This window comes from Bos mutus, chromosome X, assembly GCF_027580195.1.
Source record: "Bos mutus isolate GX-2022 chromosome X, NWIPB_WYAK_1.1, whole genome shotgun sequence".
Taxonomy (NCBI): domain Eukaryota; kingdom Metazoa; phylum Chordata; class Mammalia; order Artiodactyla; family Bovidae; genus Bos; species Bos mutus.
This window is the reverse complement of record NC_091646.1, coordinates 112,069,177-112,093,834: the sequence shown is the minus strand read 5'-3', so window position 1 is coordinate 112,093,834 and position 24,658 is coordinate 112,069,177. Positions and strand designations below refer to the sequence as shown.

The window sequence follows — 24,658 nt, the reverse complement described above, 5'->3', positions numbered from 1 at the left end:
TGAAGTCATGCAAATAAAGTAATTCTAAAAGAGTTTGACTCAAGTAAGCACTCAATAATTGTTAGCCATTATTATTGTTATTACATGTCCCTCTAGATTGAGAACATTCAGATCAAGGACCACATGTTATTTTCTTTTCTGGGTGAAATTCTCAGAGCGGATTTAAATCCTCCCTTTGCCATTTATTGGCTTCAAACCTCCTAGGATTATTTTGAGGATTTAGTGATCCATTGCTTTTTTTTTTTTTAGTGCCAAAATTTATCGAATGGAGGTCTGTACACAGGCAAATCTTAATGTGAAAACTAAGACATGAGAAGCTCCCCCACTGCCTCTGCCCTCCAGGGTGGGGAGAGGAGGGAGGAGGCCTTAGGGGCAGAGGACAAGAGGGGGAACACAGCTGTAGGAAGGGAAGGGTCCAGGTTGGATGGTGTGAATTGATGTTTTAAGGAAAAAAAGAACAATCTATTCACACCCAGGGGCCAGGGAAGGGAAGAGGAAAGGCACTGCTCTGCTTCTATTCACAAGGGACACAGGAGGGCAGGGAGGTTGAAGGAGGTGGAGACCTAGGGGAGGGGAGGAAACTGAGGGGTAGAAAGTCCTCATGCCCACCCCTCATCCTCTGTCCTTCCTTCTATTCCCTCCTGGCAGTGGGGAGAGGGACTCATTGTTACCTCTGCCCCCAGTCCAGGGGCCCAGTCAGGGCAGGAGCTTGGTGGGCCATGGCCCCCATTCCCAGCCCCCTGGGGGTTCCCAGATGGAAGGGGTAGTTGGTGGCACCCTCAGGAAGAGTTTGGTGAGAAGAGCTGTGGCATTGGTCAACTGCTAAGTCCAGGCCGGTCTGAGCGTGACTTAAAGTTTGTGAGGATGGGGTGAGGAAGGGAGTGCCTGTTGGGGTCCTCAAGTGAGAAGAGATGAGAACAGTTTTGAGAGATGGTTGGACAGTGAGTTGGACAGGACTGAATTTGAAGAAAGGACAGGACTGAAATTGAAGAAAGGAGAAGCGGTTACTGGGGAGCTGGGTTCCAGGACATTGAAGATAATCAAAGAAGCTTTGGGCACAAGCTTCCAGTGTGAGCAGGCTAGAGTGGAGTGCAATGGCCTCAGGGGCCATTCGATTTGAATACCTTTGTCGAGGGGTGAGCTCTAATCTGGGGGAACTGGAACTCTGTGTAGTTGGGATTCATCTCTCAAATCTCTTCCCAGGTTGGTGTTCCCAGCACCTTGATGATCTCTACCAGCTGGTCTACCCCACTGTCCCCAGGGAAGATGGGCTAGCCTAGGAGGAGCTCAGGCAGTAGGCAACCAGCTGACCACACACACATTAATGAATGAGCTTCCCTTGTGGCTCATCTGGTAAAGAATCCACCTGCAATGCAGGAGACCTGTGTTCGATCCCTGGGTTGGGAAGATCCCCTGGAGAAGGGAAAGGCTACCCACTCCAGTATTCTGGCCTGAAGAATTCCATGGACTATATAGTCCATGGGGTCTCAAAGACTTGGACATGACTGAGCGACTTTCACTTTCAGTGGCTCTGAAGATCAGCTCTGGGGCCCGGTAGTATTGAGAACAGATGTACGAGACATTGGGCTCCCCTCAGACCAACTGCTTTGCAGTGCCAAAATCACAGAGCTGGAGGACAGGGGTGACAGGGTCCACCAGCATGTTCTGGGGCTTAATGTATGGGTGACACACACCCTGAGCATGGAGGTAGCCCAAGCTCTGGAAGAGCTGGTACATGTATACCTTGACATAGATGATAGCAATGGTCAACTTGGCCTTGGTAAAGTGGCAGACCACCTGGTACACTGTCTCAGGCACATATCCCAGCACCAGATTTAGGTAAAGCTCATCTTTCTTCATGGAAAACATGGGGAAACAGTGAAGTTGCTCAGTCATGTCCGACTCTTTGCAACCCCATGGACTGTAGCCCACCAGGCTCCTCCGTCCATGGAATTTTCCAGGCAAGTGTCCTGGAGTGGGTTGCCATATCCTTCTTCAGGAGATCTTCCCAGCCCAGGGATTGAACCCGGGTATCCCGCATTGCAGGCAGATGCTTTACCATCTGAGCCACCAGGGAAGCAGTGACAGACTTAATTTTCTTGGGCTCCAAAATCACTGAAGATGGTGACTGTAGCCAAGAAATTAAAAGATGCTCACTCCTTGGAAGAAAAGCTATGAGAAAGCTAGATAGCATATTAAAAAGCAGAGATCACTTTGCCGACAAAGGTCTGTACAGTCAAAGCTATGGATGGCATCACTGATTCAATGGACGTGAATTTGAGCAAACTCTGGGAGACAGTGAAGGACAGGGAAGCCTGGTGTGCTGTAGTCCATGGGGTCACAAAGAGTTGGACATGACTGAGTGACTGAACAACAATGGTTTTCCCAGTAGTCATGTACAGATGTGAGAGTTGGACCATAAAGAAGGCTGAGTGACCAAGAATTGATGCTTTCAAACTGTGCTGGTGGAAAAGAGTCTTGAGAGTCCCTTGGGCAGCAAGTAGATCAAACTAGTCAATCCTAAAAGAAATCAATTCTGAATATTCATTGGAAGGACTGATGCTGAAGCTCCAGTACTTTGGTCACCTGTGGTGAAGAGCCAACTCACTGGAAAAGATCTTGAAGCTGGGAAAGACTGAGGGCAGGAGGAGAAGGGGGTGACAGAGGATGAGATGGTTGTATGGCATCACTGACTCAATGGAGATGAGTTTGAACAAACTCCAGGAGATAGTGAAGGTCAGGGAAGCCTGGCATGCTTCCAGGCAGTCCATGGGGTCGCAAACAGTCAGACATGACTTAGCAACTGAATAACACCTTTATTTTCCCTTTTGAAATACAAAAAGCATCTCAGCATTGCAATATTGCAGTGATCTAGCTTACGCATAATCTGCAGCTCTCAGTTCTTGAACCTCTTGTCCTGGAGAAACTTCCTGATGGCCACCAGTTCCCCGGTGTCTGCCAGCCATGCCTGGTACACGACCCCAAAATGAGCCACTGCCAATCACTTTGATGTCTCTGTAAGCCACTTCCTGGGAGCACTCTGGGCCTTGGCCTAGAGTGGTTACCACTGTGGTCACCTTCCCACTGCCACTGCCTTTTTAAAGCATGTAGTAGGATAACGAGCTCAAGGCAAGCATTCAAAAATATTAGTTGTTAACAATTATCATTTTGATAAAGCCAGAGTTCAACACTTGAGATGTGCTGAATTGTTTGGTGAATGAGTTGATTGGTAAGAATGATTGATAATACTCCAGTAGCTGAGATCGATTATCAACTAATGATAACAAAAATTAAATTTCTTCATTTGCCACCTCATGCCTCTAAGCTTTAGAAAGCCTGTTCTAACCCAAGATACTTGTTTGTGTTCCTCTGTGGTTTTTTTAATATAAATTTATTTATTTTAATTGGAGACTAATTACAATATTGTATTGGTTTTGTCATACATTGACAAGAATCAGCCATAGGTGTACATGTGTTCCCCATCCTGAACCCCCTCCCCCTCCCTCCCCATCCCATCTCTCTGAGTCATCCCACTGCACCAGCCCCAAGCACCCTGTCTCATGCATCGGACCTGGACTGGCGATTCTTTTCACATATGATAATATACATGTTTCAATGCCATTCTCCCAAATCATCCCACCTTCGCCCTTTCCCACAGAGTCCAAAAGACTGTTCTATACATCTGTGTCTCTTCTGCTGTCTCGCATACAGGGTTATTGTTACCATCTTTCTAAATTCCATATATATGTGTTCGTATACTGTATTGGTGTTTTTCTTTCTGGCTTACTTCACTCCGTATAATAGGCTCCAGTTTCATCCACCTCATTAGAACTGATTCAAGTTTAAAAAAAAAAAAAAAAAAAGAACTGATTCAAATGCATTCTTTTTAATAGCTGAGTAATATTCCATTGTGTATATGTACCACAGCTTTCTTATCCAGTCGTCTGCTGATGGACATCTAGGTTGCCTCCATGTCCTGGCTATTATAAACAGTGCTGTGATGAACATTGGGGTACATGTGTCTCTTTCAATTCTGGTTTCCTTGGTGTGTATGCCCAGCAGCGGGATTGCTGGGTCGTATGGCAGTTCTATTTCCAGTTTTTTAAGGAACCTCCACACTGTTCTCCATAGTGGCTGTACTAGTTTGCATTCCCACCAACAGTGTAAGAGGGTGCCCTTTTCTCCACACCCTCTCCAGCATTTATTGCTTGTAGACTTTTGGATAGCAGCCATTCTGACTGGTGTGAAATGGTACCTCATTGTGGTTTTGATTTGCATTTTTCTGATAATGAGTGATGTCGAGCATCTTTTCATGTGTTTGTTAGCCACCTGCATGTCGTCTTTGGAGAAATGTCTATTTAGTTCTCTGGCCCATTTTTTGATTCGGTCATTTATTTTTCTGGAATTGAGCTGCAGGAGTTGCTTGTATATTTTTGAGATAATTCATTGTCAGTTGCTTCGTTTGCTATTATTTTCTCCCATTCTGAAGGCTGTATTTTCACCTTGCTTATTGTTTTATTAACATCCAGTCAATTGGAAGGATCTCAATGGAGTAAGTTCTAAGAACAAGTAGCTTTGCACAATGATACTTTAATAGCCAGTTGAGGGTAAGGGGTATCACAGCTGCAGCTACTGCCAACTAAAGAATATGTGGAAATTCCCTAAGGGCAGCATATAAATCAATATAATTGCTATTGCTATTGCTAAGTCACTTCAGTCGTGTCTGACTCTTTGTGACCCCATAGACGGCAGCCCACCAGGCTCCCCCGTCCCTGGGATTCTCCAGGCAAGAATACTGAAGTGGGTTGCCATTTCCTTCTCCAATGCATGAAAGTGAAAAGTCAAAGTGAAGTCACTCAGTCATGTCTGACCCTCAGCGACCCCATGGACTGCAGCCTTCCAGGCTCCTCCTTCCATGGGATTTTCCAGGCAAGAGTACTGGAGTGGGGTGCCATTGCCTTCTCCAAAATCAATATAACAACTCTTACCTAAAGAACAACTACTACAGGATTGGATGTATAGTCTTAACTTCTTTGTCCCAACTCTGCATAAGAAAGGGCTTATTTTGCCATTTACTCATGGGTGTATGTATATGAGAGTTGACAGGAAATAAACAGCACTTTTTCATACAATCTTAATTACTGTACACAAATCTTAAAACCTAATATGTAGAGGAAAAACTGCACTGTAACATAGTTGCCTCGGGTACTGCATATTTTCTTAAGAGTTTAAAAAGCCAAAAATAGTATTGTTGCCTTTTTTCCTCTGAAAGCATTATAAGATCCATGTTCACTGCCTATAACACCATTTAGGAATGAAGCAGATGGAGTAATTAACAATAGACATAGCTGTATGACACCTCATGGCCCATGGGGCCTAAGTGCATTCACCAATTGATTTCACAACCTCCTACAAAGAGAATACAGTTGTATTCCCTTTAAAGGTGAAGCAACTGAAATTTGTACCTTGTAAATAGTGGCTCTGGGGTTTGACCCCAGGTTTACACACCTCCGAAATCTATGATTATACTGTCCTTCAGTTAAATAAGATTGTGGTTGACATTCTACTTGCTGCTCCCCATGAGCCTGTGCTAAAATTTTTGAATTTGGCTAGGATTGTGCTGGGAAGTTAGTTCTGTTCAAGCTCACACTGACCTTTGTCCCATCTCTAGTGAACACTAGGTCGTGTGCAAGAGGTTACAAGGTCCAACCAATTCAGGATAGAAACCAATGGAATGACTCTCCTGGCAGTCCAGTGGTTAAGACTTTGCATTCCAGTGCAGAGGGATATGAGTTTGATCCCTGGTCAGAGAGCTAAGTCCCCTCATACCTTGCAGCCAAAAAGTCAAAATGTAAAACAGAAGCAATATTGTAACAAATTCAGTAAAGACTTTTTAAAGAAAGAAAAGAAACCAGTGGAGACATTCTCCATCTCCCCATATTTTAGCTTGAAACAGATCCAAGAAGGCCACAAGTGATTTTTGCTTCTCCCATCAACAGGTGGAATCTACTTCCCTTGCCCTTGAATCTGGGCGGGCCCTGTGACTCATGCTGACCAAATACCATGAGATTACCATGCAGTGAGGAAGCCCTAGCTATCCTCTCGGGGAGAGGGGCCACATGGAGGATCACCAATGCACCAGACATATAAGTGTAGACATCCTGAACTTTCCAGGCATCCCAGACACCAGCTAAAAGCAGCCAAATGAGTGAGTTCAGCTGATGCCATGTGGAGAAGAACTGCCCAGCTGAGCTGTGATCATTTAATTCCTGACCCACAGAGTCATGCCACTAAGTTGGGGGATTGTTTGTTATACCTAAATAGATAACAGAAACACAGGTAGATGATTCTGAGAGGCATTCTGCAAGCTTTCCAGTGGTCCTGCTGGAATCGTGGTCATTCCTTTGTCCACAGATGTGAATTTTATGGCACAAATTTATAATGGCATTTCATTTTTTCTTCATCATTCCTGCTTCCCGGGATCATCTCCCAAAGAAACAACATTCACCCAGGTCCTTTCTTTGGTGGAACTCAAACTAAGACACAGAACTTGTGCCCTTCCCACAATTTTTTCATGAAGTTTTAAAAGTTTTGATTTTTATGAAAATGATTTATCCATGTTCCAATTATATATGGCAACATCCAACCAATCATTTTTATTTCTAAAGCAAGGTGTTATCATGAACTTAAAAGCTGTATGAATAGACATACAGTCAGAAAAATTACACTAATAGATTGTGGTCTAAAACTCTGCAGAAGTCATTCCAAATAAGAGAAAAAAATTAATTTTTCTGCCCTGTAAAAAGTTTGCATGTGCTGTGCTGTGCTTAGTTGCTCAGTCGTGTCTGACTCCTTGTGACTTCATGGACTGCAGCCAGCCAGGCTCCTCTGTCCATGGGGATTCTCCAGGCAAGAATACTGGAGTGGGTTGCCATACCCTCCTCCAGGGAATCTTCCCAACCCAGGGATCAAGCTGGGGTCTCCTGCATTGCCAGCAGATTTTTACCAGCTGAGTTACCAGGGAAGTCTAAAAATATTGCATGGTGGTGGTGGTTTATTTGCTCAGTCATGTCTGACTCTTGCAACCCCATGGTCTGTAGCCTGCCAAGCTCCTCTGTCCATGGGATTCTCCAGGCAAGAATACTGGAGTGGGTTGCTATTTCCTTCTGCAGGGGATCTTCCCCACCCAGGAATTGAACCTGGGTCTCCTGCACTGCAGGCAGATTCTTTACTGACTGAGCTATGAATGAAGCCCAAAATATTGCATAGAAACATTTAATTAATAACTAAAAAGGAATCTTTGTAAGTATGCTAAGTTAATTTTCTTCTTGACCATTCAACTTTCTTACTCTGAACTCTGAAAGTAAAACTTCTTACTTTGAACTTTTAAAAAATAACTTTACTTTTTAAAATGATTTTAGATTCCAGTGAACATTTACATAAGTTATATCTTGCATATCTTTATATAAATTAGAAATGATACCTTATGGGATCAGTAAGATACATAGCATTATTTAAACATTTCCTACAAAAGGGATATTTCTAGATGAGGAAAGACAAACTAGACAATCGTGACATATTGATTCATCTGCATCTAGCTTCCATCCCTCTCCCCTGGGGAAAAAAATGAAACTCTGAATAATATTGCAAAGAGAAATAAACTATTTCACTTTCTAAAAAATATCTTGTCACTCTGAATAACCTTTTTCAGTTATAAGAACCCTGAACAAGAACCTAAATATCTGATCGTTTGCATAGCACTTTTTACTAATCTTCAAAAGGGCACCCTCAGTGCAAAAGCAATTTATTTCCAATTTAATCATAAATTAAAAGATTAAAATGTTGTCATTGCAGCAGAGCAACAATATATCTGCTGAGTTCATGACTCTGAGCTTCTGAAGTTAGCCTGGGACTCATATCACACTCCATGACATTCAAGGCTGCTTACTATTTCCATATCGCCTTTCTTGTTTATTTTATTGGCGTTTTGACAAACACGTTCTGAGCACACCATTTTTTGACAATATATTTCCATTAGAAACCAGATTCAACATGCCTCTTTGGGGGCTTGCTGAAAGACCCAGAGCTACCCTCTGTGATACAATATGAAACTTGTACCTGTCTTTGAGTTGTCTTATAAATCATCAAAGGAAGAAACCTGACTCACTGGGTTAGTAGCAAGAACCTAGAGACAAAAAGCTCTAATCCTGGATTTCTCTAAGTAATTTGACAGATACCTTCAGGTCAATAATTTAATTTTCATGTAAACAATTCTTCAATTCTGGTTTTATATATCCATGATTTTTCTCTGTCAAAGAGAAAATATGACCAAACTTTGTGTTGATGCTCAGAAGCTCTCATAAGCTTTCATAACAGATGCTTTCATAAACAGATGCTTTCATAAGCGAACCTATACTTCCTTACTGACAACAATAATGCAATATTTGTGATAATCTGTATGAGGGGAGAGGCAGAATTCATTTGTAGCATGATAAAAGTCCCAGGGAGGCTTGTTTTGAACACAATTCCAGGAAGAATCAACCGTGTCTATGATAATCAAAAGGCAGAACTCTGAAGGTCTCCGTTGGGGCAGGGCCAGTGCTGGGCATAAACTGGAGATGTTGTAGATAGGATTTAAGCATCACAGGGATGTCTCGACTGGACAGAAAACCTTTAAGGGCTCTTCCATCCCAACATTCTATTTTGTTCATAGAATGCCAAAGTCAGTCTAGAAATGTTAATGGGAGTTATGGTTAGATTTTGAGCAAAAAAAGCATCTGAGTATAGATGGTATTGTTTCAACTTAGTGATGCTGCCTTGTTACCCTGGGAAGATGTTGATGAGATTAGCCATGAACAATAGTCAGCTTGAGCTCACATGGTAGTGGTAGCATGAGGAAGTGAGAACACCAGGCTTCAAGTGAGAAAGTACATGGCATTTGCCAGCTAGAGAACCGGGACTAAACTGGGAGCTATCCAGTTTCCAACATGCTAAGTATTCTCCAAAAAGTGTCTGATGCAATGAAGTTACTGGGACTAGTGTGTGGGAATGAAGGTTCCCCCCTGGCTTGTTGGCGTATCTTGTGTTACACCAAATCCACAATGCAAGTCCAGCAAATTCCTGTGTTCCAAGTCACTAGTCCAAATCCCTGGGGTGACAGCCTCCAATGCCTATCATGAAAAGTATACCTTACTTAACAACTTGAAGATAAATTTTCAATTACCTTTTGCTGTTGTCCAACTCAGTCAGGTCTATTCATTCATTTGATCACCTAAGCCCTCTTTGAGTGCCTTGGTGGAAAGAGTAAGGTTCCTGGAACACACTGTAGGTGCAGAATAAATATTTTCAACTAATACTCTAATTCAAGTCCTACTTTTGTTGCTTCCTAGCTGTGTGACCTGGACACATCCTCCAATTTATGTAACCTTGCTCTACTAACCATCTTTTATTACTTCCTATGTGCTGGGCACTTTCCAAGTAATCAGATCATGAGGTCCTCACAAAAACTCTTTGAGGTAGGCACTTTAATTATCCCCATCTGACAGACGATGAAACTGAGGCAGAAAGATGCTTTGTAATTTGTTCAAGGTCACAGAGCACAGCTGAGATTTGAATCCAGGTGGTCTAGATCAGAGTCCAGCTCTAACCCATTCACTTCATTTCTTCTCCAACTAAGTCTGGCTGCCTCTTAATTGGAGTCTCAGTGTCCTTATCTGCAAAACGAAGGTTGACTCTATCACCCCACAGAGTTGTTGTAATAATAGTAAAAAAAAAAAAAACTGCTGAGCATTCTACAAACACTATTAATAATTGTTATTTCACTTATTATTATCATCACCTATGCTGCTGGCTCAGTGATAAAGAATCTGCCTGCCAATGCAGGAGATGCGGGTTTAATCCCTAGGTTGGGAAGATCCCCCAGAGAAGGAAATGGCAACCCACCCCAGTATTCTTATCCAGGAAATCCCATGAACAGAAGAGCCTGGAGGGCTACAATCCATGGGGTCACAAAAAGAGTAGGACATGACTCAGCAACTAAACACCACCAACAATCTGAAGCAAACAACTGAAATAAGTGGGCAAAGAATCAATTGGAAGTTCCATTATGAGCACAATGCTACTTTGCTCAAAAGCCAGAAAACCTGGTGGCCTGGTTCAGGATTTCCATAAACCAAATTATTAACTATAGCAGAAACCTTGTTAGAATAAACCCAGAGGCAATGTGGCTACTGTCACCTAAGGTTTATCTTTCCCATTCCCCATCCACCTTTGGGTCTCAGCTTGCCTAACTGTTTCTCAACCCCCGAGAAAAGAAATTATTGACAATGCAAGCTGAGAATTGATCTGATGCTTATTCACACCTCAGCTTCTGTGCATGCATGCTCAGTTGCTCAGTCGTGTCTGACTCTTTGTGACCCCACAGACTAGCCCACCAGGCTCTTCTGTCCATGGGATTCTCCAGGCAAGAATACTGGAATGGGATGCCATTTCCTCCTATAGAGGATTTTCCTGACCCAGGGATCAAAGTGGCGTCTCCTGCATCTTCTACATTGGCAGGTATATTCTTTTACCACTGAGCCACCTGGGAAGCCCTTCAGCTCCTATGAGTAGTAGTTAATTCACCTGTTTCCACAAGTGTCCAGGTATACCGAAGGAAAACCATGTTATTTATCTTGATCCATGGGGTCACCCAACTCAATTCATTTCCAATTCAGCCTTCTCCTCTTGGGTCCATCGGCACAAGACGTGTTGTATTTTGTCAATTTGCTTTTAGTTCTAATGGCTGCTAAAAATCTGTGGCTATTCAATAGCTCTAGTGTGATATGGCCAGGCAATTTTTCAAGATTCTAAGTACATTTTAAAGTCTCTGCCTATTCTGAAAAACAATCTTTTTAATAGCTTCTCTGCACTTGCTTCCAAAGCATACTAATCAGGACACAGAATTTCCACAGTAACCAGTCTCAGAAAATCCCAGGCTGGCTGTTGACTCCTCCATTGAATCTGTTAGAGCTGTTACTACCTCCTCGTTGCATCCTCAAGGACAGTATTTAATACATATTAGGCTTGGGCCTGCTACATAACTCTCTTCATTCACGTTTATGTTTTACTGAAAAGATGATGTAGCAACAATATTGATATATTTTCTCTAAAAGTCATCAACAGTATTCTTTTTTAAATTGATATTAAAGTTTGCATACCATAAAATTTACCCTTTTAAAGTGTACAATTCAAAGGTTTGTAGTATATTCCTCAGGCTGTGCAAACATCACCTCTATCAAGGTCCAGAATGTTTTCATCCCTCCAAAAAGGAACCAGGTATCCATTAGCAGTCACTTCTCATCACTCCCTACTGCCAGCTTCTGGCAACCATTAACCTATTCTCTGTCTCTAGAGATTTGCCTAATCTAGACATTTCATATGAATAGAATCACACAATATATGGTCCTTTAACTAGCTTTTTTTACTTAGTGTAATGTTTTCAAGGTTTATCTATGTTGTAGCAAATATTAGTACTCCAGGCCTTCTTATTGCTAAATAATCTTGCATTGCATAAATACACCATGTTTTGTTTGCCATTCATCTGTTGATAGACATTTGATTGTTTCCACCATTTTGGCCATGATGAACAATGCTGCTATGAACATTCACTTACAATCTTTGTATACATGTATTTTCAGTTCTCTTGAGTAGATATCTAAAGGTAGAATTGCTGAGTAATACGGTCAATGTTTAACTTTTTGAGAAACTGACAAAGTATTTTCAAAGCTGGTGCACCATTTTACATTCTCACCAGCAGTGTATGAGAGTTTCAATTTCTCCACATCCTTGTCAACACTTGATATTATCTCTTTTATTATAGCCATATGACTATATTGCCATATGAATTAGTATATCATTGTGGTTTTGATGTGTATTTCCCTAATAGCCAATGAAAACCTCATTCTTTACTAGCTAACACAGTACCTAATTCCATTTCCACATATTCCTTTCCAGTTTTGCCACATTGGAACATAGTTGCAGTTATAATCTCAGTCTCTTTATCATAAGCAATGGCCCAAAGAGGATGCAGTAAAATTTAGACTAAGACATCATGCCTCAAAGGTGTGTCTCAGGATTTGAAGAATCACTGTCAGAACACAGATTCCCTCAGTCATTGAATAGATTCTGATATGAAACACTGTTCCCTATGCAGGCTTAAAAAAATTACAATCTAGCTATGGAAAGCTGAGCTCACATTTGTGTAAATCATGAATTTGTCATGACATGTATGATAGTCAGAACGTATTTCTTTGGAGGTGACATCTGGTTAAGTCATAAAGTATGATGGACTTTTCTCAGATATGGGACCAGGCAATCAAAAGCAGAATGAGGAAAGGAAAAAAAAAAAAAAATCCCTGCAGAGACCTTTAAATTAAATCATAAAATCCTGAGCTGTATCATGAAGCTCAAGGCCCAGCCAAACTCATGCTTCTCCATCTTCCTACTCCTCTAGGTGCTTTCAGTTGGATTTATCTAAGTTCTTGAAGCATATTATGACCCTCTTAATTACATACCATTCTATCTTTTCCCTTCTTTTTTGTTTAGCAAAGGCCTCCTTATCTACTGGTTTCAGGTGAGACATCCCAGACCTCCTTAGTACTTGTATCAGCTTCCTATGGCTGCTGTAACAAATCATCACAAACGTCATGGCTTAAAACAACACTTATTTATTCTCTTACAGTTCTGGAGATCAGAAGTCTCACCAGGCTAGAAGGATGTTGGCAGAGCCACTGTCATCTAAGGACAATCTGTTCCCTTGCCTTTTCCAGCTTCTAGAGGCTGCTGCATTCTTTGGGTCATGGCTTCCCTCTCCATTTTCAAAGCCAGTAGTGTAGCATCTTTGAAATCAGTATATGTGTCTGTCTGTCTGTCTCTGTCTCTTTCTACATCTGTCTGTCTGTGTCTCTCTGGCTGATTCTGTCCTCATATCTTCTCTAACTCTGACCTTCCTGTCTCCTTCTTATAAGGATCCTTGTGATTACATTAGACTCACCCAGATAAGCCAGTATCATTCCCCCATCTCAAGATACTTAACTTAATCACATCTGCAAAGTCTCTTTTGCCATATAAGGTAACATATCCATGGGTTCTAGGAATTAGGACATGGACATCCTGGGGGCAGGCATTATTGTGTCCACCACAGTCCTCCTGTCATAATGCCATCGCATTCTGAGGAAGTGCAGCAATTTATTTATTGGGAATGATTGCTTTCACAAAGGGGTAAGCACCTTGTAGGTCCATGCCTGTTTATTCCACAACTTCCAATGTTTAGGGCACAGCTGGCACTTGACAAACAATTTAATGATGACCTGGCTAAGTGGCTAGTTTGCTTTTGTTGGATGAAAATTCCTAGGGAAAGGGGAGGAGGTCAGCTAAGATTATAATGTAAAAGGCTTTGAAATGACTGGCTAAGCAGTTTGGATTTCATTCTGTACACACTGAGTCCCAGCAAAGGTTTTTACTCAGGCAGTTAATGTGATTACAATTGTTTCTTTGGAATAGAAGGCCCATAAGCCAGATGGGAAGAGGGGAAAACTGAAGGCAGGGTGACCAAGCAGGAGGTCACAGAAAATGAGGACCCAAACTAGGCAGCGGCAATGAGAAGGAACAGCTGGAGAGAGATGTAAGAACTTGGATACATTCCTCTTCAAATCCTTTCAAGCATGGAGCAAATGAGAAATAAACACAACAGGATTTGATAACTTATTGGAGACGACAGGAGGGAAAAAAAAAGAGGGGGAAAACTGAAGACATTTCTGGCCTGGTAAAACTAAACTGGCCTAAGAATGGTGACACCAACCAAGAATAAGGAATACGGAAAATGAAGTGTGCTCAGAGAAAAGGGGATTGATTTGTTCCACTTCAGACATGTAGACCAGGAAGAGTCCAGTGGGCACCGTGAGCAATGTCTTGCAAGAAACTGGAATAGATGTTAGATGCTCAAGCACACAGAACTATGAGTGTCCCCAAGAGGGATAATGGCTGAAGTCACAAAAGTGAATGAGATCATCAAGGCAGAATGATCTGAAGGAAAAACACAGGACTGTGAGGATGTGTGGATGACAAGCACAGAAACAGAAGAGCAGGAAGAGACATTACAGACTGAGAATCAGGCAGCAGGGAGGGGACTGGGACTCTTCTGTGCGCAGTGGGGAGGAGAGGAGGGGGAGCAGTGGCCTAGAGGAGTAGTGGGGATGGGCAGAACAGTGCTGTCACTTCTGCCCAGAAGTTCAGCCAAATGAGGTCTCAGAAAGTCATGGGATTTGGGCAACTTTGAGTAAATTGTTTCATTAAGTAATGGGGCTAGAAAAAAAGGATTGCCAGAGTTCTAGATTTTCATGAGTGCTTACTTTTTCCAGAAGTTTTGCCGTTTGTATTGAGAGTCAAGGAGGATTTCAGGGTGGTCCTGCCCTCAACTTGTCTGCATTTGAACTTAACTCTTTCAATCCCTGTCTTTAACTGGAAAGTAAGGAGGCTGCAACTAGATACTACCTAAGATCCTTTCAGAGTCTAAAATATGCTCTTGCCAATCGTCACATTCCAAAATCCCGGTGAAAGTTCAGTTCAATCTCAGAAGAACTTGTCTTAATATTATCCTCTATTCAAGTTAAAAATTGCCTTAGAAATGAAATGAATTCTAGCAGAGAAATAATCCAAGAGAAAGCACATGAAAAGTGAATATTTTCCCAAGTTATAAATTCTTAGGGCATTATGCTGATTTAAGACATCAGTTCAGTTCAATTCAGTCTCTCAGTCATATCCAACTCTTTGCAACTCCATGGATTGTAGCACACCAGGCTCCTCTGTCCATCACAAACTCCCAGAGCTTCCCAGACATCACAAACTCATGCCATTGAGTCGGTGATGCCATTCAAGTATCTCATCCTCTGCCGTCCCCTTCTGCTCCTGCCTTCAATCTTACCCAGCATCAGGTCTTTTCCAATGAGTCAGTTCTTCCCATCAGTTGGCCAAAGTATTGGAGCTTCAGCTTCAGCATCAGTCCTTCCAGTGAATATTCAGGACTGATTTCCTTTAGGATTGACTGGTTGGATCTCCTTGCGGTCCAAGGGATGTGTGTCCTGTGTGTGGCTCTCTTGGAAGTGGCGGCGGGGGTGGGGGGGTGGCGCGGAGCAGTCCAGATGGTAAGAGAGGCGTGCCTGTTTCCCCCCTCTTGGTGGGGGCCAGGTGCTGCCTCGTCTGTGGTTGTCCTTACCACCTGCCATAAGGAACTGACTTTTTGGCAGGGTGCATGCCCCATGTCCCCTCCCTACTTGTGGGGGTTGCACGTGGGTGTGGGAGTAATCGTGGTGGGCCGGGGTGTGTGAAGGGGGGCCGTCGGGTTTCTCACGCACACCTCCCATCCAGAGACCAACAGATTTCAGACATAATTCCTTGTAAAATGCCCTTTGTCAATTTCCTGTTTGAAGCTGCCTTACTCTAATTACTTCCTCTTTTGGCATGGGTGAGCCTCTATTTTTAATCACAATATTCCTCTCTGCCCATGTTTTAACTTTTAATACCACTTTTCGTCATTACATATTTACAATTCAATTCTTTCTTACACATATGTTTAGATACCCCATATTTTTTCCCTATCTTCATTACCTTTTAAAATGGTATTTTTCCCAATTCAAAGCCGCAGTTGACATATACCAGGAAAGAAGAAGAAATGACAGAGTAAAGCCAGAAACATGAGAGAAAATGGTACCAGAAAGCAAAACTGAGAATTCCGTTTCTTGTATAAAGTAGTACATTATATAAGGTTTCTCAATCTCGGGGCTATTGAAAACTGGAGCAGGAGAATGATTTGTTGCGGCAGTCTCTTCTGTGTAGTGTAGAATGATTAGCAGCATCCCAGGTCTCTACCCATCATGCTAGTAACACACGTTCCCAGCCTCAGCACTGGCAATCAAAAATGTCAACAGGCATTGCCATGTAGTTATATATCATAAAGAAGGCTGGGTGCCAAAGAATTGATGCTTTTGAACTGTGGTGTTGGAGAAGAGTCTTGAGAGTCCCTTGGACTGCAAGGAGATCAAACCAGTTAATCCTAAAGGAAATTAACCCTGAATATTCATTGGAAGGACTGATGCTGAAGCTGAAGCTCCAATTCTTTGGCCACTGACGTGAAGAGCCAACTCACTGGAAAAGACCCCGATGCTGGGAAAGATTGAGGGAGGAGGATAAGGGGACAACAAAGGATGAGATGGTTGGATGGCATCATGGATTCAATGGACATGAGTTTGAGCAAACTCTGAGAGATACTTAAGGCCAGGGAAGCCTAGCGTGCTGCAGTCCATGGGATCGCAAAGAGTTTTAGATATGACTGAACAACTGCCAGATACGTCCAGGCTGCAAACCTACCTTCTGGTTGAAAACCACTGGTTTATTGAGACAAAAATATTCAATGTAGCTCAATAGTGCAAGAAAACGATTTGGTAAAGTGGAAAAGTAAGAAATACGGAAGTGCTATGTTTCTATGCCAACTCCCATTTGTCTGTAGGATGCTTGGCATGGTCACCCCATGCTTATCTCCTGTGAGTATCTGTCCTTCTGCTTGTTTCATTCTATTGATGCATGCCCCCCACAAACACTAGAGTGATCTCTCTAAAACACATATTGAATCATCTTACACACCCATGCTTAAAAATTACCAATTACCCCATTCTCCACCACAGGGTTTCTCAGCCTGGGCACTCCTGACTTTGAGTTAACCGAGATAATTCTCTGTTGTGGGTGGTGTCCTGTGCACTGTAGAGTGTTTAGCAGCAGCCCTGGATTCTTCCCAGCTAGATGCAACTAGCACCTTCCCTCCTAGTAGGCAGAAGAATGTCCCACCAAAGATATCTACGTCCTACTCTCTGGAACGGGTAAATATGTTAGTGTACATGGCAAGTGGGAATTAAGGCTGCAGATAGAATTAAAGGTTACTAATCAACTGACCTTAAAGCAATGAGATTACCTTGGATTATCCAGGTGAGCCCTATGTAATCGCAAGCATCCTTAAGAGTGTCTGAGGAAGAAAAAACTAGAACACAGCTGGCATTAAAGATGGGGGAATGGGGACACTGGAAAAGTAAAGCAAAAGGATCCTAGAGCCTTCAGAAGGAACGTGGCCCTGCCAACATCTTGACTTTAGTCGAAGGGGACCTATTTCAGACTTTTGACCTCTACAAGTATAAGATAAGAAATTTGTATTGCTCTAACCCATACATTTGGGGTAATTTATTATGGCCACAAAATGAAGTTAACACATCACCACCCCCAGTTATGACAACCAAAACTGTCTTCAGTTCAGTTCAGTTCAGTCACTCAGTCGTGTCTGACTCTTCGCGACCCCATGAATTGCAGCAGGCCAGGCCTCCCTGTCCATCACCAACTTCCGGAGTTCACCCAAACTCATGTCCATCGAGTCAGTGATGCCATCCAGCCATCTCATCCTCTGTCGTCCCCTTCTCCTCCTGCCCCCAATCCCTCCCAGCATCAGGGTCTTTTCCAATGAGTCAACTCTTCGCATGAGGTGGTCAAAGTACTGGAGTTTCAGCTTTAGCATCATTCCTTCCAAAGAACACCCAGGACTGATCTCCTTTAGGATGGACTGGTTGGATCTCTTTGCAGTCCAAGGGACTCTCAAGAGTCTTCTCCAACACCACAGTTCAAAAGCATCAATTCTGTCTTCAGACATTGCTAAATGTCCCCTGGGAACAAAGTTGCCTCCAGGTTGAGAACTACTGTTCTTTGAAACGCAGAGTCCAAACTCCTACCCAACCTATTGAATGCTAGTGTCCAACATACAGTGAGATATAGCCTATGCTCCAGGCACACCAAACTTCTAACTTCAAAAACATCCCTTCACTTCCCTGCAGATTTGATCCCAAAGGGTGTCCTGGAAGATGGGCAATGTGCTTTGGCCTTTCTGCCATTTTTATCCAAGCCCATAGATAGTTATTATGCCCTGGAGGAGGGCATGGCAACCCACTCCAGTATTCCTACCTGAAGAATCTCCATGGACAGAGGTGCCTGGTGGGCTACAGTCCACCAGATCACAAATAGTCAGACACGACTGAGCGACTAAGCAGCACAGCATGCCTCCAAGTATGTGTCTCACTTCTGGTTTCATTGGGTTGTTATACTAAAAACCATGTGGTTGCTACATATATTAAATTTCAGATATCTTAACCTCCTCCTCCAAACAAACTATTGCACTTAAGCTCTTCTAAGTCCTCTTTGTTGGAAACTCACATCACCAACACCCCTGTGCCTTTGCAGGTCCATTCCTTTCTGTTTCATCAAGGAATCACTTCCCTTCTTCTTCTGATAAGTGGCAATCACCCTTGAAGAACAAGTTCAAGTGTTTTCTGCACAGTGAAGTTTTCTAAACCTCCCCAAAGCACTGTGATCACATTCCCCAGTCCCTCACTGTGCTGACCCTTCTGCACTGCAGCTATTGGTTGAGTCATCCACGCTCCTCCTTAGACTGTGAGCTCTTTAATGGGTGACACCATAATTTAGCCTCTCTTCAATCTAGGTACATAGAGAAATGCTTGTGCTCAAGAAGTTCTTGTGGTGTGAATGAAGAAAAAAGAATTCATGGATAGAGGCTGGCGAACTCTATGTCAGCTCAGCTCTGATCCAGAATAATTAGAACCCCAGGGTTAGAATGAGACCTTACTCCCTTGTTTATGATCAGAGTAAAGGACAGAACCTGGCTGCTAAGAACAAAGCTGAGAAGTGTGCACCAACTGTATTACCATGTACCATTTATCCCTGTCTCTTCTCCCTTTTTCTACTTAATAGATATTCTACCCAGCATGTCCATGATTCAGATTTTGTTAGAGCAATCCTAAAACACATAGTAAGGAAATACTGAGTTGTAGCTGACTTTGTCTAACACCTCCTCATTTTAAGCCATAAAATTGCCATTTGTGAGCTCTGAATGAGCAGAAGGCATAGAGCTACAGGCATTTAGGAGAGTCTTGGGAGCAGGAGCCATTGTTTGAAAAATTTAGTTTAAAACCAGAGAATCTGTTCAAAGAACTAAATAGAGATGGATGTGATCCATTACTGGCTACATCTGAATGAAGGTGAATTCCCATGTTTGCCCATGGATTCAATGGAAGAGAAACTGAAAGTTGAATAAACTATAAGAGACCCATGGAATCTGCAGGCAAGACTCAAGAGGGATCTACATGGTTTTGGAATCAGAAGAAGACCCCAAAAGGAAACTTTCTGCCAGCTGAAAGCACCTCTGTGGGCAGTCAAGATGGCCATCCTATGGGGCTACATTCAACTCACTGGTGTTGGCGTTCTCAACTGGGGCAATTTTGACCCCCGTAAGACATTCAGCAGTGTCTGCAGACATTTTTCACTGTCATACTGGTGGGGAGGGGTGCTATTGACATCTAGTGGGTAGAGGCCCAGGATGCTGCTGAACATCCTGCAATGCACAGGACAGTGTCCAGAGCGAAGAGTCACTCAGCCACGACTGTCAATAGTGCAGAGGCAGAGAAACCCCAAGCCAGAGCGACCAGGAGAAGCATAAGAAGGTGCTCATATGCTGCACTTTTGACATCATTAGTAAAGATTCTCTTTTAGGATAAAGGACTCAGCTTGCTTACAAGTGAGAAGGACAAGCAGTGCTCAATAGGATGAACTTCCTTGGTTTCTGAGAGGGTTCCAGGGTGTTAAACCTTTGAAAGGTAATCCAGGCCATTAAGTTCCAGACCCTGGGGTTAAGTTAGGATATCTGGGACTCAAACGAAATCAGCCTTGGACTTTCATGCCAGGATTCTAACCAATCATTCCACGTTTGCCTCAGGACTAAAGGGATTACATACACACACACACACACACACACGAACATTTTATGAAAAAAATTTTGTTCTTTTGTTAGATGGCTATGTACTTAGTTTTAACCACTACAAAAGAGGTGAAAGTCATGGTAGGTGAGCCTGCAGACTGCCTGTACACTGCATAGAACCACCCAGTATTGCCACCCAGTTTTAAGCCACCCAGTATTGCCGAAGTTCAGATATTTGTCCATTGATGATGAGATTTTAATGGATAAGAAGAAAATTTCTAACCAGTTGTGATCATCCACAGTAGATTGCCTTTTGATCATAATAGTGACAAACAGCATCTGCATACTATATTCCAAGTACATACAGTTGCAAAGAAAAGCAGAGACATTCTTAATGATGCAATTGGTTTAAACGTGAATGTCCGTGACTATCCAATCCAAGAACTTGGCTTGCTTTTTGCATTTCTTTCTCTTTCAACTCCTACAGGCTAATCTGCTAATGTGTGCTTCTGATATAGAGTAGGAATCCAGGGTCCTCTAAAGACCAACAGAAATTCAGCATTTAGATCCTTGACCCTCTTTCTAATGCTGAGTTCTCTGGTTTGAAGAGAATCTCTCCCTCTTCTATTTGACTTTTCTCTCTACTGTCTACCTTCCTCAAGAAAATGGGCAGGACAGTCAACAATGTTTGTTAGTATTTGTAATCCATGCTCCCCACCCAACACTAGCAGTTATTTTTGACACAGTAACTAATATTTCACTAACACGTGATGCAAATATTTCTGCTAAATATTGATTTTTCTAAAGAGGTCTGATAAAAGCCAAAATTTCACAGTTAGTTGTCTCATGTTAAGAGAGCAAGGTATGCTGTTGGACACTACTTTCCAACTGTTTTTCTTGGTTGTGTTTTCTTCCTTTGGTCTAAATCTCCAGCAGTTACATGGTGTTACACTCCATTTCTGTAATTCTAACTGTACTTTAAAATATTTAATTACAATGGATGGAATCCCCCCTTATGGAAACAGACCCAAGGCAAATCTATAGAGTTTGTGAACTGAACAAGAGTTGTTCATTTTTAAAACAACTAGTATTTACTCTCTAAAAGCATGCAGCTTTCCAAGTACACATCAGCCACAGTTTCCTATTACTTCTGTTCTCCATTCTTTTTAACCAGCAAACATTTTTAAAGGTACCAATAGCTCCCTCTGAGTCCCTTTTTTTGCTAATGATTCTTGAGTCATGTAGCTAGTGAAATAACTACAAGTTGCCCTTAGTGGAACTGAGGCATATTTCCATAATCTTTGATAGCCTTAAGCAGAGATTTTTTTTCTCCAGGATTAAACTAGTACTTAATACCATAGATCTCTGATATTAAACCTTTAGGGAGAATAAAAGATCAAAACTAGAGAATTCTAGTAGTAGCTACATTCCTAAACACACAGACCTACACACACATACCGACACCACCCTCAAGAATAATGTTCCCAAATTCTCTGTAAAATAACCACATGGCAGAAATATTTCAAAATATGATTTCCTCCAATCCTGACAAACAGCTTAGAACTAGACCATTTGGAGTTCTAAAAAATATAAATATTGGGTGAAGGGATAAGTGACCCTTTGAAATCACCTGCCGCACAGAAAGCATCTCTTCCTCAGCTCGTACCACTGCTCCGAGCGGAGCCAAGGAGTCCTAACAAGACACATGCGGGTGGCCACTAGGGACGTCCCATTTCCAGACACCATTTCATCAGCCACAGAGGAACAGCCACACCAGGAAAGCCCCTCAGAGGAGCTCTGGCTGTGTAAACGAGAAGTAATTAAAGAACTGCCCAGGTGGCCAGCCTTGGGCCACGAGGACACGCGGCACCGGACCCTACCTCGGACTTCCACACGACATAGGGTTGGCCGTGGCTGTCGGGTGGGGACTGGAACTTTCTCTGCTGGAGCCACCTCCTGGGAGAAGCGAAGATGCCGTTGGGGCCTCCCCCGGAAGAGCAGAGGATGGCGCTCCGACCACTGCCCGGCCCGGCTAGGACCGAAGGCAGGTCCCACACCATGCTCTTCTTGAGTCCGCCGCGACCCAGGGGGACCTCATAGTCAAAGTGGAAGCTGCCAGACGGCGACTTCTCCTGCGGGGTGCTGGGTGTGGAGAAGGATGAGCAGAGGGGTCTAGGGGGCGGGAGGCGGTTGGCCCGAGAAGGTGGGCCCCGGGGAGAGAACGCCGAGCGAGGGCTAAGACCCTCGGCCAGGGACAGCGGAGAGCAGAGGCGGCCCCCGCTGGTCCCCCGCGAGCCGCCCTCTGCGCCCGCCTCGCCCCCGTAGCCGCCGATCAGAGCAGGGTCCAGGCTGCGGGTCTGGCGCAGCTTCCTCTTGGAGAAGCCCTTGGCAGAAGCCGCGCTGCCCGAGGCCGGCGAGGAGCAGGAGAAGACACTGTGGAGCAGGCTCTGCGCGGACATCTCGGCGGGCTGTGCCTGAGGGCCACCCTCTTCCAGCTCTCGGAACTGCTAGCGATTTGGGGCCAGGAAGCAAGGGGGCTCAGGAGAGGCTGCCAGGCGGCGTCGGCCCCAGGATCGCCGAGGGCGGTAGAGGGCAGTTCCCGGCTCACGCGCCACCAGCGCGCTCCAAGTGCCCCGGTGGGGGCAGAAGCAGGAGATCCATCACCAGCCTTCTAGGAAAAGGGGTGGGGAGGGAGGACTCCTTCGGTGGCGAGAACCTTCCCGCAGAGCCTAAGTCCTGAGGTAAGGAAGAAGAGGAAGGTCAGGCGCTCGCTGGGTTCCCAGCTCCGGCGGCCAGCGCCACTCCCCCTTCCCAGCTGAGGCAGGAGACGCAGCGCTCGGGCTCTCTGGCTCTGGACAGCCTCGAAGTCTCCAGCAAGCTCCTCCTCGCGCCCTAAGGACGGTCCCGAGGGCTGAGGAGGAGGCCTCCTGGGCGTGCGCCCAGGGCGCGTCCCTCGCTCTCCGCTCTCCGTGAGAGGGACTTCCTCCCGCGCTGGAGCTGGGCACCCGATCTGCGCCCCAGGGCACCGTCGCCGTATCTGGGCCCCTGAAGCTACGCGTCTCGCCGCCACTTGGCTGCTGCGCCCACTCCTCTGACTGGCTAGGCGCAAGAGTGTCTCCAAGCTCCAGGCTCCCCCGAGGTGCTAGTTTCTCGCTACAAAGTGAGGACACGGAGCGCGCAGCGCCCAGGGCCTTCCAACGGCTGAGCGGCTACGGTGGGAGAGAATTCCTGGCTGCGCCCAGGGAGCTAAGGGAAGAACCCCAGGGCCGGCTGTCCATGACCCGCTGGAGAGGGACTCTTAATATTCTCAACCCAGCTTTGGGCCCAGGGCTGGCGCGGGGATGTCCCCACACGCTCGCGCTAGAGGCAGCGCGAAGGGGGCGGCCCGGACGGGTAGGGTGGGAGAGACGCCAGGTCTGGAGCTGGGGCGGAGCCAGAAGTAGGAGAAAGCAAAACGTGGAGTTTTCCAGGCGCCAAACCTGGGAGCGGCGCACAGCGAGCGCCGCTCACCACTGATACCGGGTCTCCTGGGGAGAAAACCCTGAGGACGGAAGTGCGGACCTTCTCCCCGGTCTCCCCTCCCCCAGATCGAAGGGGGCGCCAGCTCCACTCACGTTTCTGGAAAGGAAAGGAAGTGTCAGATTGCACCCCACCCACTGGTGTCAGATGGGCAGCCCAAGACGGCGCTCTGAAGTTGGAGTTAAATCTCCTGCCTTCCTTCCCCCCACCCCCCCCCACCCCCCAACTGCTGTTTTTGTTTTTAAAAAGGAAGGATAGAGATTCAGTTCAAATGCAGTGGCTGCCGATGAATGGGCTGGAGATGGGGACCTACTAAGAAAAGTGGGGGGTGGCGAGGGGTCCTCGCCGCGTAAGGGTCGCGCAGTAACTGTACTCGAGGAGGAGGGGTTAGTGGGGCCGAGCAGGCGGCAGGCGCCCCGCGCAGCTTCAGCCCACAGGCTGCGGGGATTGGCGCTTACAAAGCGAGCAGTCTTGGAGAGTTCGGTTGTGGGACGCCTCTGGGTACAGAGCACTGTGGCCACATTGCTGGGAAGCTGGAAAACGCTGGCGATGTCCATGTTCCCTGTTGAAAACAAGTCTGGGAGCACCTTAGAATATAAAGTTCAAAGTCTCGCCTGCTTCTACGAGGCTTCTACGTTTCTGACCTAACGTTTATGTTTTGTAACGCATCTCACAACCATCTCAGCAGGGGAACAGAGAAAACGTTGGAAATGCCTGAGTACTTTAACTGTGTTCTTGTGCCCTCTTTTACCCCTTCTGGATGAAGAGGATTTTAGGCAAATAGGAAGGTGGCTTTCCCTTACCGTTACTTTTATTAAAGAACAGAAGTTTACTATGAACTTATAAATGCAAGTGTTTGACACAAACATTTGCCTTCTGTTGTGTATCATATCAGAATTGTCTGACATGGATTTTGGAAAGCTTGTTTTATACCCAATAAAATTTTCAGGGGAAAATTTAATGTCTTTCTCATCTTAAAAAGTGTGTTAAACAGTCCTAGGTATTTGACTGTCTAGTAAGGGTCACCTCATGAAATCTAATTAACAGAAGAATTCAACACTTCCACAAAGGGCTTCATTTGGACCCCAGGATCTCTGATGTACCCACTTTTGTAAATGCATCGGGACCCACTGCGCTCAGGGAGTTCCCTCCTGTAGCATTATGATCCATCTGCCACCACAAGACAAAGTGAGAAACTAATTTCCTATCACCCTCCCTGCCGCCCAGCTCTTCTCACCCTGAAACATAAGCATACTTTCCAGTGGCTGTTGATTAGGTGTGCTGTGGAGATCCATAGCC

General features: G+C 44.6%; 1 protein-coding gene and 1 pseudogene across 2 annotated transcripts in view; both read right to left on the bottom strand.

Annotated features, from left to right (window-relative positions):
- ARHGAP6 (Rho GTPase activating protein 6) overlaps nucleotides 1-24,223 on the bottom strand; it is a 541,907-nt gene extending 517,684 nt beyond the window's left edge. Inside the window, exon 1 of one of the 2 annotated variants that reach the window (XM_070365358.1) lies at nucleotides 21,721-24,223. In XM_070365358.1, coding sequence (XP_070221459.1) covers nucleotides 21,721-22,299 — 579 coding nt within the window. In that variant the 5' untranslated portion in view covers nucleotides 22,300-24,223. The remainder of the gene's footprint in view (nucleotides 1-21,720) is intronic. The other variant, XM_070365357.1, reaches the window with a different exon arrangement.
- Nucleotides 563-19,402, bottom strand: LOC102282429 (glycogen synthase kinase-3 alpha-like; annotated as a pseudogene).
- Nucleotides 24,224-24,658: the final 435 nt, after the last annotated feature.